At 41.3% G+C, this 12650-nt stretch overlaps 1 protein-coding gene across 1 annotated transcript; it reads right to left on the bottom strand.

Moving 5' to 3' along the window:
- Positions 1-110: 110 nt before the first annotated feature.
- LOC149436918 (volume-regulated anion channel subunit LRRC8D-like) lies at positions 111-9016 on the bottom strand. Its single transcript, XM_089661233.1, has 2 exons — positions 7424-9016; positions 111-5115 (listed from the first exon to the last, which is right to left on the bottom strand). Exon 2 carries the CDS (start codon positions 5111-5113, stop codon positions 2774-2776), a length of 2340 nt encoding a protein of 779 aa, XP_089517359.1. The 5' UTR covers positions 5114-5115; positions 7424-9016; the 3' UTR covers positions 111-2773.
- Positions 9017-12650: the final 3634 nt, after the last annotated feature.

Raw genomic sequence — 12650 nt, 5'->3', positions numbered from 1 at the left:
AGTGGTTTTTTTTTTTTAAATTGTACCTATTGATAAAAACGCATGTATATATACCACTATACATAAAAAATTATACTCCACACAAATAATATGAATAACAAACACATAAGTGAGCTGTGTGAAAACAACTTTTATTAACAAAAGTGCATCTGGTAATAAACAAATGAATCAATATTTTTTTCATTTCTGTTAGTGTCCATGTACAACAAACATCTGAACATTTATGTATTGGGAGCCAATCTGGCACTCCAGGACATATTTAGGCACTGGAAGCTGCTGGTGAAGGTATTGGACAGGTTAAAGTAGGAGCAAAGCATAGGGAGGACCTCAGCAAGAGGAGGCGAGTGTAGGAAGGGCCTCAGTAGGTGGAAGTCAGAGCAGGCAGGACCTCAGCAGGAGAAGAGCACAGAGAGGACCATGGCAGGAGGAGAAGGAGAGTGCAGGTAGGACTTCAGCAGGAAGACAGCATAGAGAGGGCCCTGGCAGAAGGCGGAGAAGCAGGAAGGACCTCAGCAGGTGAAAGAGAGAGTAGGGAGGACTTTAAGAAGGAGAGCACAAAGAGGGCCTCAGCAGGAGTTGAAGGAGAGTGCAAGAAGGCTTTCCACATGAGGAGGAGAGAGCAGGAAGTACTTTGGTAGGTGGGGAGCATAGACAGGACCCTGGCAAGAGGAGGAGGAGAGTACAGAGTGGGCCCTAGCAGGATGGGGAAGAGAGTGCATGAAGGACCTCAGCTGGAAAAGAGCACAGAGAGGACCTCGGCAGTAGGTGAAGGAGAGTGCAGAAAAGACCTCCAGAGGAGGAGAGCGTAGAAAGGACCTCCGCAGGAGGAGAGTGCAGGAAGGACCTCTGCAGGAGGAGAGTGCAGGAAGGGCCTCCGCAGGAAGAGAGTGCAGGAAGGACCTTCTCAGGAGGAGAGTGCGGGAAGGACCTTCTAAGGAGGAATGTGCAGGAAGGACCTTCTCAGGCGGAGAGTGCAGGAAGGGCCTCCGCAGGAGGAGAGTGCAGAAAGCACCTCTGTAGGAGAAGAGAGCAGGGAGGGCCTCAGCAGGAGGAGAACACAGAGAAGGAGGAGGAAAGTGTGGGAAATTCCTCAGCAAAAGCCCGAGAGAGAGCAACGAGGACCTCAGCAGAGGGAGGAAAGAGCAGGGAGAACCTCAGCAGTAGGAGAGCACAGAAATGGAGAGTGCACAAAGGCCCTTCACAGAAGATAAGGAAGCAGGAAGGACCTCAATAGAATTGAGCAGGAAGAACCTCGACAGGAGGAGAGAGCGGGGTGAACATCAGCAGAAGGAGGAGAGAGCAGGATGAACCTCAGCAGGTGGAAAGCACAGAGGTTCACAAAGCACAGCAAGAGAACTGAGCAAGGAGGAACTGAGCGGAAAGCGGGCACAGAGTGGACCTCAGCAGGAAAAGGTGGAAAATGTAAGGAGGACCTCCACATGAACAAAAGTTCAAGAACCACGATGCTAAAAAATATTGCAATCTGTTCATTTAATTCAGCGAACACATATGATAACCGTAATCTGTATTCAGTATTTTTCTTTTTTCATTTTACATGACTTATATTTATATTTGTCATCACATTTATCTGCAGACCAAGCTATCCAGCAAAAGTGACAGTGATAGGGATATTGACAATCTAGAACATTTCCAGGGTTTCCTACGCTCACCATTTATTCACATGGTTTACATATTTAGAAATTTAAAAAACTGTTGATGTGACTATACCAGTACCCCTGATAGTTGTCCAACAAGTCAGTTGGACTTTTGCTGGACAGCTTGGGCTGCGGGTACATTTTTAGAAATAGTACGACATGCCAAATACCCCCCAAAGATGTAATCAATAAAATATTATAAATGCATGTATTAACCCCTTACAGTTAAGGTAGAATACAATCCTAAATGGATGGCATTTAGTTTGCTAAGGCACTGTGTATCATAAAAAAATGGCTTTTTTCATAAAATACTGTGTTCATCTTTATAGTTTTTGGCATTTCAGCACTGTTGATTTCCCCAAGCCACTCTCTGTTTGAATATCATTTGTTAGAAAAGCATTGTGAATAGTGACAACAGTGGACCGTGGTTGTGCAATTTGTGTCCGCACAGCCAATTGTATTTTTCTTCTGTGTGACAACACAGGAGCACAATGAAGTGACAGCTGTCGCCCTATAACAGGAATTGCCTAAACAAGGACCTTCATGGCAGGATCAGCAGGTATTATTTTAATGAAAGCTGCATATTTAAAAACTTTGAAAGCCACTATAGATATTATATCAACATGTTACAGCCTAATATTAACATTTAATGACTGGGCTGAAATAAACTTTAAAGTACAACTCTGATAAGTTCAAATCGGTCACTAGTAGGACAGGATTTCTCATAGAAAAGAACTGAGCAGCGATATGAGCGCATAGTACAAAGCAGCTGTTTTCAGAAAAAAAGTCTGGGAGGCTACAAGCAGGTCCACACATTGAAAATTGCTTGATTGGGCCTGAAGGTACGTATTTGACACAGTTGTGGGGTAGGGGAATTAAAAATGTTCATTAACAGAATATATTTGCTGTAATAGTGGATAAACAGAAGAAACTTGGTTGTGCCAAAGTGAGCCATATCATAAAATATATTTGGCTAGGAAACCAGATGGGATACCATAGAGCCTAAGTGTGAGATTAAATATATGCAGATCAGTAATATCAAGCGTACATTGTGATATTGACCATCATCAGAATACAAGCAGATTAGACTTTCAAACTGGTCCAATCAGGATAACCATTTACATATACTTGGCCCTCAGTTCCTTAGGTAAGCTTGCCAGCACATGTTCCTCCACATCCAGTCCCCCTTTCTTCATTTGTAAGCAGTCGCAGATCTCCTTTGGTAGGGTTGCTAGATTGTTACCTGTAATATCCAAGCTAGACAGCAAAGGCAGCTGTCCAATCTCAGAAGGTATACTGGACAGTTTGTTAGAACCTGCATATAGAGACTTGAGCCTAGAGCAGCGGAACAACTCATGTGGCAAGTAAGAGATTTGATTAGCTGTAACCGCCAGCGTCTCTAGGCGTGTGAGGTGAACAACTTCTGGAGGGATAACTCTGATAAGGTTATAGCTAAAATCTAAATACCTCAATCTAACCAGGTTAAAGAGAGGAACTGGCAAGTTATCAAGCTTATTATGGGAAATGGAAAGTTCCTCCAAATTGCGCAAAAGTTCAATAGATGGTGGAAGCCGTAATATGGCATTGTGACATAATTTCAATACGGTGAGACTTCGAAGACGTTGAAGAGTACCAAGTTCATCAACATTCTGGATGAGGTTGGATGTCAGATCTATGTGCTGCATACTTGTTAAGCCAGAAACTACACCAGGAATTTTTGAGATCTTGCAATGGAGGAGCCTGAGTGTCACCAAACAGTTCATCTTTCTGAGCTGCCCTAGTGAGCCAAGCTCAGTGTCTCCATTTTGTATACTTAACTTAGACAGCTGGCCAGCCACATCCATTACAGCTGATGGTATGTGGGATAAGTTGCTTGTCAAAGAAAGAGATTGAAGACCACGAAGTCCATGCAGGGAATGCAGACGAATGGTTTTATTGCTAGAACAGTTGAGGTTCCCAGATAGGTACAGTTCCTGTAAGTTCTTTAAACAGTACAACCAAGATGGGAGTTCCTCCAAGTCTGTGAACCTGATATGAAGGGTTTTCACACTCTGCTGAAGAAAACTAAGTGCATCAGGGTCCACTTTTACAGAACAATGGCTGATGTGGAGCTCGGAGAGAGATTTCAGCTGGGACACTGCTCCTAGAAGCCTTGCAGATGAGATCAGTTCCAACTTAAGAACTTCAACCTCATTCAGTTCATAAACAGATTTTGGTATTGCAGGCAACATTGAAAGTTGCAGTTCATACTGTCCTTTGGCATTCTTGCCAATTGTATCTTTCAACTTGTCCCTTGACCATTCAGAGTTCAGTGCAAGCTCTCTGAGCCGTCCTTCACTCACGGCTGACAGAAATACTGAAAATCTTTTGGAGTACAATGAGTCGTAGCGGTCTACCATGTGCAACAAAAAGGCAAAGTCATTTTTGACTTCAGGAATATCTCCAAAACCAGTCCCATCACTGTGTTTTTGAAAAGAGTACGTCCTGAGTGAACTTCTGAAAAGCCAAAATAAGGCATAAAAAGACAAAAATGCATAGAGGCAGAGAAACAGAACATAAGTCAACAGAATTTTTTCAAGTATGAATGCCAAGTTGTGTGTGCAGGTGAACAGAGAATATCCCATAAGATTATGTATTCCAGGTATGCAGGTATGCTGGAAACTGAATGATCCTATTAAGCTAAGTGCATACCCAAGCACCAGCATTACTGTCATAACTTTAAACACAATCTGCCCTACATAAACTTTGTATACAGCATCTGAGTTTTCAGCATGGCAACGGAAATGACGTATCTTCTCAAACAAAGCTTTAGCCTGTTCTTCCTCTTTTTTATCTAATATTGTGGAGACAGGGGCTTGAATGGCAGAAAATCTAACCTCACTGAGCAGTGGTGTTTTAGGTGAATAGTCCATAGAGCGTGTGCTGCTGGATTTCATACGGTTATTCTCTGGTGGAGGTTGGTCACTAGTTTCCTCAAGTGCCTTAGTAGTCCATGGAGATTCAAAGCATTTGGCCAAAATGGAAAGAAAGTGCTCAACTTTAGAAGAGGTTTTGGGGTACTTAAACCAAACATTACTGCTGACAAGCAAAACCAAAGTGTTGATAAGTGCCATATAAGGGAAATATTTGGAATGCCAAGGTACCACCTTGTGGTAACACACAACACTCACATACATGTACTGCTGATAGTCCAAGCTCGTCGGATGGCCAATCTTTCTTGGAGATAATGAAGGAGTAATTCTTGCTTCATTTAACTCATTTGATAAATACTTGTCAGGCTCTTTTGTTTTTGGCATGCACACAACCTTATCCGTTGTTATAAGGAGAGTGGCAGAAAAGAAGGATGCCATAAGCATGAGAACAAGAAGATAATCCATGAGAACATCCCACCATGGTTTCAGGGCCTTGAAATGGGCCTGGGATTCGGACAAGCTGGAGGCCTCGCTCACAGTTATCATTCCTGAAATTAGACACACAGGATTTATCATGGAGAAACACACAAAAAAAAATGAATAGTTTGGTTGTAAGGTGGTTTGTAAAACTGCATATGGAGATATTAAATGGACCAAAAATTGAGTTTGGCCTAGTGGATGGGGAGAGGTAGCATTGCAGTGGAGATGGAGGGAACAGTAACAAATGAGAAACGTTCTCTAACCATTCTGATTCCTAATTTCTTTTGACAGAGGCCAGCCAATAGACTCTACCCACAGTGAGAACAGGTAACCATCATTTCTTGTCCATGAGTAAACATAAGAGCCTTCACACATGTTTGCTTTCCCAAAAACATGTTTCTTATACAGCTACTTTTCTAAAGTTCAAAGGAAAACAGATGCAACTAACATACACTCTTCTCTTCCTGTTCATAACGACTCTCTACAGACTTTGAATTAGAGAGAGAGAGACAGTCGGAAACCATCACTGTATTTTCTTTCTAGAAAAACCCAATGTTGTATTACACCATCCTATATACCTCTGGGGGACATAAAAATGATTGTTCTTGCCTAGGGTACCAGGTTAAATGCTCATTTTTGCCTAGAGTGGCAGTAAAAATCACTTTTTACTTACCTTATACCTTGCGCCTACAAGCTCCTTCTGCCTTGTGAGGGTCCGCTGAAGACTTTTTTTCTTCTGCATTCCATCTGGCAGACTCACATGTGATGTCATCACGTACAACGCAGGACCGACAGTTCTGCATTAAAAGTGAGGACACCAATAACCCACCTACAACCCAAAGCTTTGGCAAGAAAGGAAGTGGGGAATAAGGTAAGTAAAAGTTCTTTTTCCTGGCAGCCTGGGTAAAAAGGAGCATTTAACTATTGCAATCTGGAGGGGAGCCCTACTGCAAGGGTGTTTTTTTTCAGTTCCTCGAACTTTAAACATTTGTTTGTACAATACTGCATTTATGTAAATACTAAAATGAGAAAATATCAGTTTAAAGCTTTACAAAAGAAATTTAAAATTTTAAAAACTGACCACGAACCATTAGTTTCCCCTTAAAATCATGTTGTATCTACGAAGTATCTGTACAGTTTGATTGCTATGTCTCTGGCGTCCATTACCACGAAGACAGAAAGTGAGGGAAAATCCAAACCGACACCATTGCTACCAGAGCTAGAAGTAGAGATAAATCTTCCAATGTAGACACCCCTCACAGTGCAGAATACCCCTCAGTTTGTAGAGATTTCCAATTACTTTTTGTTGTGTTTATAGGGACAGGAAATTAAAGAAAATCCCCCCAACAGATTGCAGACAGGACAAAATAATCTGATGGGTGTTTTACTCTTGCTATCAGTGCCCATCAGTGATGCCTGTCAGTGCCCATTAGCGCCGCATATTGGTGCAGCCTCATCAGTGTCCATTAGTGCAGCCTTCTGGTGCTCATCAATGCAGTATCATCAGCACACAGTGAAGGAGAAATATCACTTATTTCCAAAACTTTAAAACAGAAACTAAGAAAAACTATTTTCAAAATTGTTTTTTTTTTGGTTTGTTTAACAAAAAATAAAAACCCCAGTTGTGATTAACTACCACCAAAAGAAAGCTCTATTTGTCTCGAAATAATGATAAAACATTTAATTTGGGTACAGTGTTGCATGACCGCGCAATTGTCATCCAAAGTGCAACAACACTGTAAGCTTAAAATTGGCCTGGGCAGAAAATAATAAAAGTGCCCAGTTAGCAAGTGGTTAATCAGCATGATAATTCAGAACAACATAGACAAAATTCAGTAAAACAAAGAAATATAATTCCAAATAAACTTAAGTCCCCCTTTACATCATAGTCCCCCTTACATCAAAGTTACCCTTACATAAGTGTCCCAGAAAAAAATCTTGCAGTGGGCTGTATTTGGCCCAGGGCCTTAGTTTGGAGAACCCTGTTATAGATCAAGCTGCTTTCATGCACAGATAGTCATAGTGCTTGCTGGTGCAGCATACTCAGCAGCCAGCAGGTGGCAGAGTTCTGAAATACAGACCTAGATAAGTAGAGCCAATACCTTTGAATTGCCCTCCTATCCCACCCAGATTAGGTCTTTTCCTATTCTCTGTTTCTTGTAGTGGTGTATCTTGTATCATTCAATTAATTATAAAGTACATGTGTGCTTTTTCTTAATAGTCTTGTAAATTTCTAGCGATGATCAGTATCAGTTTTTCTTCCCCATGCTAGTATTTGCTCTGCACATGTGGTTGCCCTCCAATTTCCATAAACTGTGCTGCAGTCAGCATTCCCTATCCTTGGTGTCATTGTATGACTTTTGCAGTCTTGCTTACCTTGGTCGAGTGCTGATGAACTGACAGTCCTTACCTCTTCTGGCGAGCATTTTGTAAACCAGGAAGAAACAGCAGATGTTGATCTTTCTCAATCCAAGACAAGTCTCAGCGTGAATCTTTTGCAATCTCTGTAGAACAGTCAAAAGGATGTGTAGCCCCTTCACCTCGTTCCCCACGGCAAATATTTCTTAAAACATAAGGCACAGTTTTTCAATCTGAAGATACAACTGCAATACTTTCCACAGTGTAACTATGTCTGTGCCTTGGCCTCACCCTGTGAAAGTCTTTAGTTTACACCCACGCCAGTCATATGTAGCCTAACAACTCATACAAGCCAATTAAAGGCTTATTGTGTATTATGCAGAACTCCACTGCAAATATTCTTTGTAAGTTTTGGATAGGATGGGAAGGGTTTGATACCCAGTCGTGTCTTTAGTGATGTTCATGTCCAGGATAAGGAAATGTTCCCCTTCTCCAGATCTACCATGGTAACTGATGCTTAGCTTTGAGCAAAGCATTCTCCTTTCCTCTCTTTGCAGTGCATTCTTTGGAAGACCTCTAAGGTGGCAAGAATAGAGCCAAGAACAGTTTCATGGTGATCACACTGCTGGATAAAACTTTTGCATGGATTGTTCTTTATATTCTTTTAACCCTCTGCACACTGCACCCAAATGTTCTTTTAAGTTTTGGATAGGGTGGGAGAGATTTGATATCCCACCAGGTTTTTAATGATGTCAATGTCCAGAATGAGGAAATGCTTCACATCAGTTGATCTACCATGGTAACTGCTCCCAGCCTTGAGCAGAGTGTCCTGCTTTCCCCTTCTTAACTTTGCATTCTCAATAAATAATAATTCCTAAAACACTATGGAGACACAAGTCTCATGGAAGACCTCCAAGGTGACAGAAACAGAGCCAGATACAGCTTCAGGGACATTACACTGCTGGATTGATCTGTATATTCCCAAAACCTTGTACACACTCCACCCAAATGTTCTTTTTAGTTTTGGATAGGGTGGGAAGGGTTTGCTACACCTTTGGGTCTTTAGTAATGTCCAGGATGATTAAATGTCCCCCATCTCTGAATCTACTATGGTAACTCTCGTGATTCCGATACTCTGCACACCAAAATTTAGTCTGAAAGCATGAATGCCAGCATTTATTGCATCGTATAACACCATTTACTGCTTCACCTTCACTGTACAGTCAGAAGGATGAGGTAGAAATAGGACAGCACGGTATGCTTTAATTGTAAGTAGCGTTATTCATCTGCATGCGTGGTGGGGCTGTTTAAATCCCAGGACTAGATGGACAAAAATACATTGTTATCAGGTAAAAGATTTCCCTTATTATGTGTATTTCACCTGTATTTAGCCATTTGCCAGGAGTTCAGCTAACCCTGTCAGATTCCATTTGTTGGTCCCTACTATAAAAAAGCCTTTCAGACAGCCTAGACCTCCAAATTCCCTCCATGTCAGCAATGTATTCAACTCTTTGGCTATTGACACTTCCAGGAGTGCCAGATGCTGGTGTCTCATTTTCATCCCACAAAATCCTCCATTACCATAGGACTTAGCAGTTTGATGGCATCTACTCATAGTCCAATAAGCAGGTTGATGGTGGCAAGGTGGCATGGAAAGCTGCAGAACTGCAGTTCATCAGGGGGCACCACCCTTGCTACCCCCACCTTCCCTTTTATGAAGTCTTCAGGCTGGTCAGTGTGACTCCACAGGGTCCCCTTCTCCAGGCTGGTAATCTTTACTGAGACAGATGCATACTTCCCAGCTTTCTAAAATGATAAAGAGGGACATCTTTTAGCGCACAGTATGTAGGCAGTGGACACATCCTTGCTAAGGCCCTGGTTACATAGACCACAGAGATTTATCATGCAGAAAATTATTGGCTAAACCACACAAGTGCTTTTTTGACCTCTATTTTCCTTTATATTGTTTTATCTAAATAATAAATGTGGTAATATAGAGGCTGGATAAAAAATGGAGTGCAGTGTAACACATTTTGTAGTAAAATGGTACATTTTGGGGATGATTCATTAAAACTGGAGAGTGCAAAGTCTGGTGAAGCTCTACATAGAAACCAATCAGCCTACTGTTTTGTTTTTTTTTTGTCAAAGCTTAATTGAACAAGCTGAAGGTAGAAGCTGATTGGCTACCATACACAGCTGCACCAGATTTTGCACTCTTGCACAGTATTAGTAAATCAACTCCATTGCATAGAGATGTACACACTGGACTAAATAGAGGGACAACTGAGGCTGCACAGCAGACAGTGGGATTTGGTCACAAAAGAGGGATAGTCCCTCCAAGTAAGTGACAGGAGCTATGCAGATGCCTGATGACCTCAGCACCACTCTCACCCCGAGGGGGTCGGGTCATGACACTCTGGATTTACACAACAGGCCAACTTAGAAGACCGAACAAATCTTGAATTAAATAAAAGTGGTACTGCAGTGTGTTTTACTACTTTTTAAGCCAAATTAGGAAAAAAACCTATTTCATTTTTGTTACATGTTCCCATTGACATAGCATAATTTAAAAAAACGGATATGCTAAGGGGGGAGCTGATGAAATATGATAAGGAGGGGGCTGGGAAGTTATGTGTATTATAAATAACCCTGTCTGTACTGTGCTGGCAGATCCCAATATCAGTTGTATCTAGATTTACACACTGTCCCAACAAGAGGTTGAAGAGGCGTGGGTAGCTCATTGTGTGTTAATGCACTTAAAAAACTGCCCCTACATCTGTTCCCTAAGTGCACATTGTAAGCAATTGTGAACAATTCAAGCTACCTACAGTCAGGTCCATAAATATTGGGACATTGATACAATTCTAACATTTTTGGTTCTATACACCACTACAATGGATTTGAAATGAAACGAACAAGCTGTGCTTTAACTGCAGACTGTCAGCTTTAATTTGAGGGTATTTACATCCACATCAGGTGAACGGTGTAGGAATTACAACAGTTTGCATATGTGCCTCCCACTTGTTAAGGGACAAAAAGTAATGGGTCCAGGTCCAGAGTTCATTTCAAGTGTGCTATTTGCATTTGGAATCTGTTGCTGTCAACTCTCAAGATGAGATCCAAAGAGCTGTCACTATCAGTGAAGCAAGCCATCATTAGGCTGAAAAAACAAACCCATCAGAGAGATAGCAAAAACATTAGGCGTGGCCAAAACAACTGTTTGGAACATTCTTAAAAAGAAGGAATGCACCGGTGAGCTCAGCAACACCAAAAGACCTGGAAGACCACGGAAAATAACTGTGGTGGATGACCGAAGAATTCCTTCCCTGGTGAAGAAAACACCCTTCACAACAGTTGGCCAGATCAAGAACACTCTCCAGGAGGTAGGTGTATGTGTGTTAAAGTCAACAATCAAGAGAAGACTTCACCAGAGTGAATACAGAGGGTTCACCACAAGATGGAAACCATTGGTTAGCCTCAAAAACAGGAAGGCCAGATTAGAGTTTGCCAAATGACATCTAATAAAGCCTTCACAGTTCTGGAACAACATCCTATGGACAGATGAGACTAAGATCAACTTGTACCAGAGTGATGGGAAGAGAAGAGTATGGAGAAGGAAAGGAACTGCTCATGATCCTAAGCATACCACCTCATCAGTGAAGCATGGTGGTGGTAGTGTCATGGCGTGGGCATGTATGGCTACCAATGGAACTGGTTCTCTTGTATTTATTGATGATGTGACTGCTGACAAAAGCAGCAGGATGAATTCTGAAGTGTTTCAGGCAATATTATCTGCTGATATTCAGCCAAATGCTTCAGAACTCATTGGACGCCGCTTCACAGTGCAGATGGACAATGACCCAAAGCATACTGCAAAAGCAACCAAAGAGTTTTTTAAGGGAAAGAAGTGGAATGTTCTGCAATGGCCAAGTGAATCACCTGACCTGAATCCCATTCAGCATGCATTTCACTTGCTGAAGACAAAACTGAAGGGAAAATGCCCCAAGAACAAGCAGGAACTGAAGACAGTTGCAGTAGAGGTCTGGCAGAGCATCCCCAGGGATGAAACCCAGCGTCTGGTGATGTCTATGTGTTCCAGACTTAAGGCTGTAATTGACTGCAAAGGATTTGCAACCAAGTATTAAAAAGTGAGTTTGATTAATGATTATTATTCTGTCCTATTACTTTTGGTCCCTTAACAAGTAGGAGGCACATATGCAAACTGTTGTAATTCCTACACCGTTCACCTGATTTGGATGTAAATACCCTCAAATTAAAGCTGACAGTCTGCAGTTAAAGCACATCTTGTTTGTTTCATTTCAAATCCATTGCAGTGGTGTATAGAGCCAAAAATGTTAGAATTGTGTCCATGTCCCAATATTTATGGACCTGACTGTATATATTCTTATGTGTAAATCTGCTCCAAAGACAGGCTAGAAAGTTAAAACATTTTTTAAAAATGACTTTTTAGTTTTGAAATGAGAACACAAAACAAACATATATTAGGATTCTCAAACATGACGGCAAAAGTGGTAATACACTGTAGCCTCCCTAGCTGTCTGATTATGTCAGTATTTCTGTGCTCAAAGCGGTACATTTTTTTGAATGGAAATATGTATTTTTTTATTGTAGGCCTGTAATTTTTAGGAATAACTCACTGAAATCTGTTTGAACAAGAGTCTAGTAAACATCCCGGGTATGATAAAATTTCAAACACGAAATCATAAATTATAATTTAATAAATAATCATAAAAAATAATAATATAATAATAATACATTTATTTCAATAATATAATCAAACCAAAAACACTGAAATTTGAAATAGAGCGCCAAGTTCGCACATCACTGAGCAAAGTCGCAAAATCGTTTTCAGTTTCTGATGATGAATTTCCCCACAAATCATTATCACTCAATTCTGCAAGTAGTTCTGATTTACTATCGCTGTTCTCTAGCTGGTCTAAAACCGCTTTTGACCTAAAGGGACACTTTTTGGACGCCATGGACATTTCTCAGTTTCCAGGCAGAAAGAACAGTAAAAATGCAGGTAGGGCACAGGAAAAAGCACTCGGGACAAAATGAATGTGAAATGGTTTGATACAGTAATGTTTTACTATGTGATTTTAGTGTATTTACTGAAAGTCACTTTTTGACATTTTTAAATTTCCCGCCAGTTCCGTCCCCGTACGTCCCGACGTCGCAGGGAACAGAATCCGGAAGACGGATGCTGGCATCAGCTGGAGGACAT

Source organism: Staurois parvus, unplaced genomic scaffold (genome assembly GCF_062004578.1).
Source record: "Staurois parvus isolate SC_StPar_1 unplaced genomic scaffold, SC_StPar_1.0 ptg001328l, whole genome shotgun sequence".
Lineage (NCBI taxonomy): Eukaryota > Metazoa > Chordata > Amphibia > Anura > Ranidae > Staurois > Staurois parvus.
The sequence above is the reverse complement of the archived record's forward strand: the minus strand, read 5'-3'. Positions and strand labels throughout refer to the sequence as shown.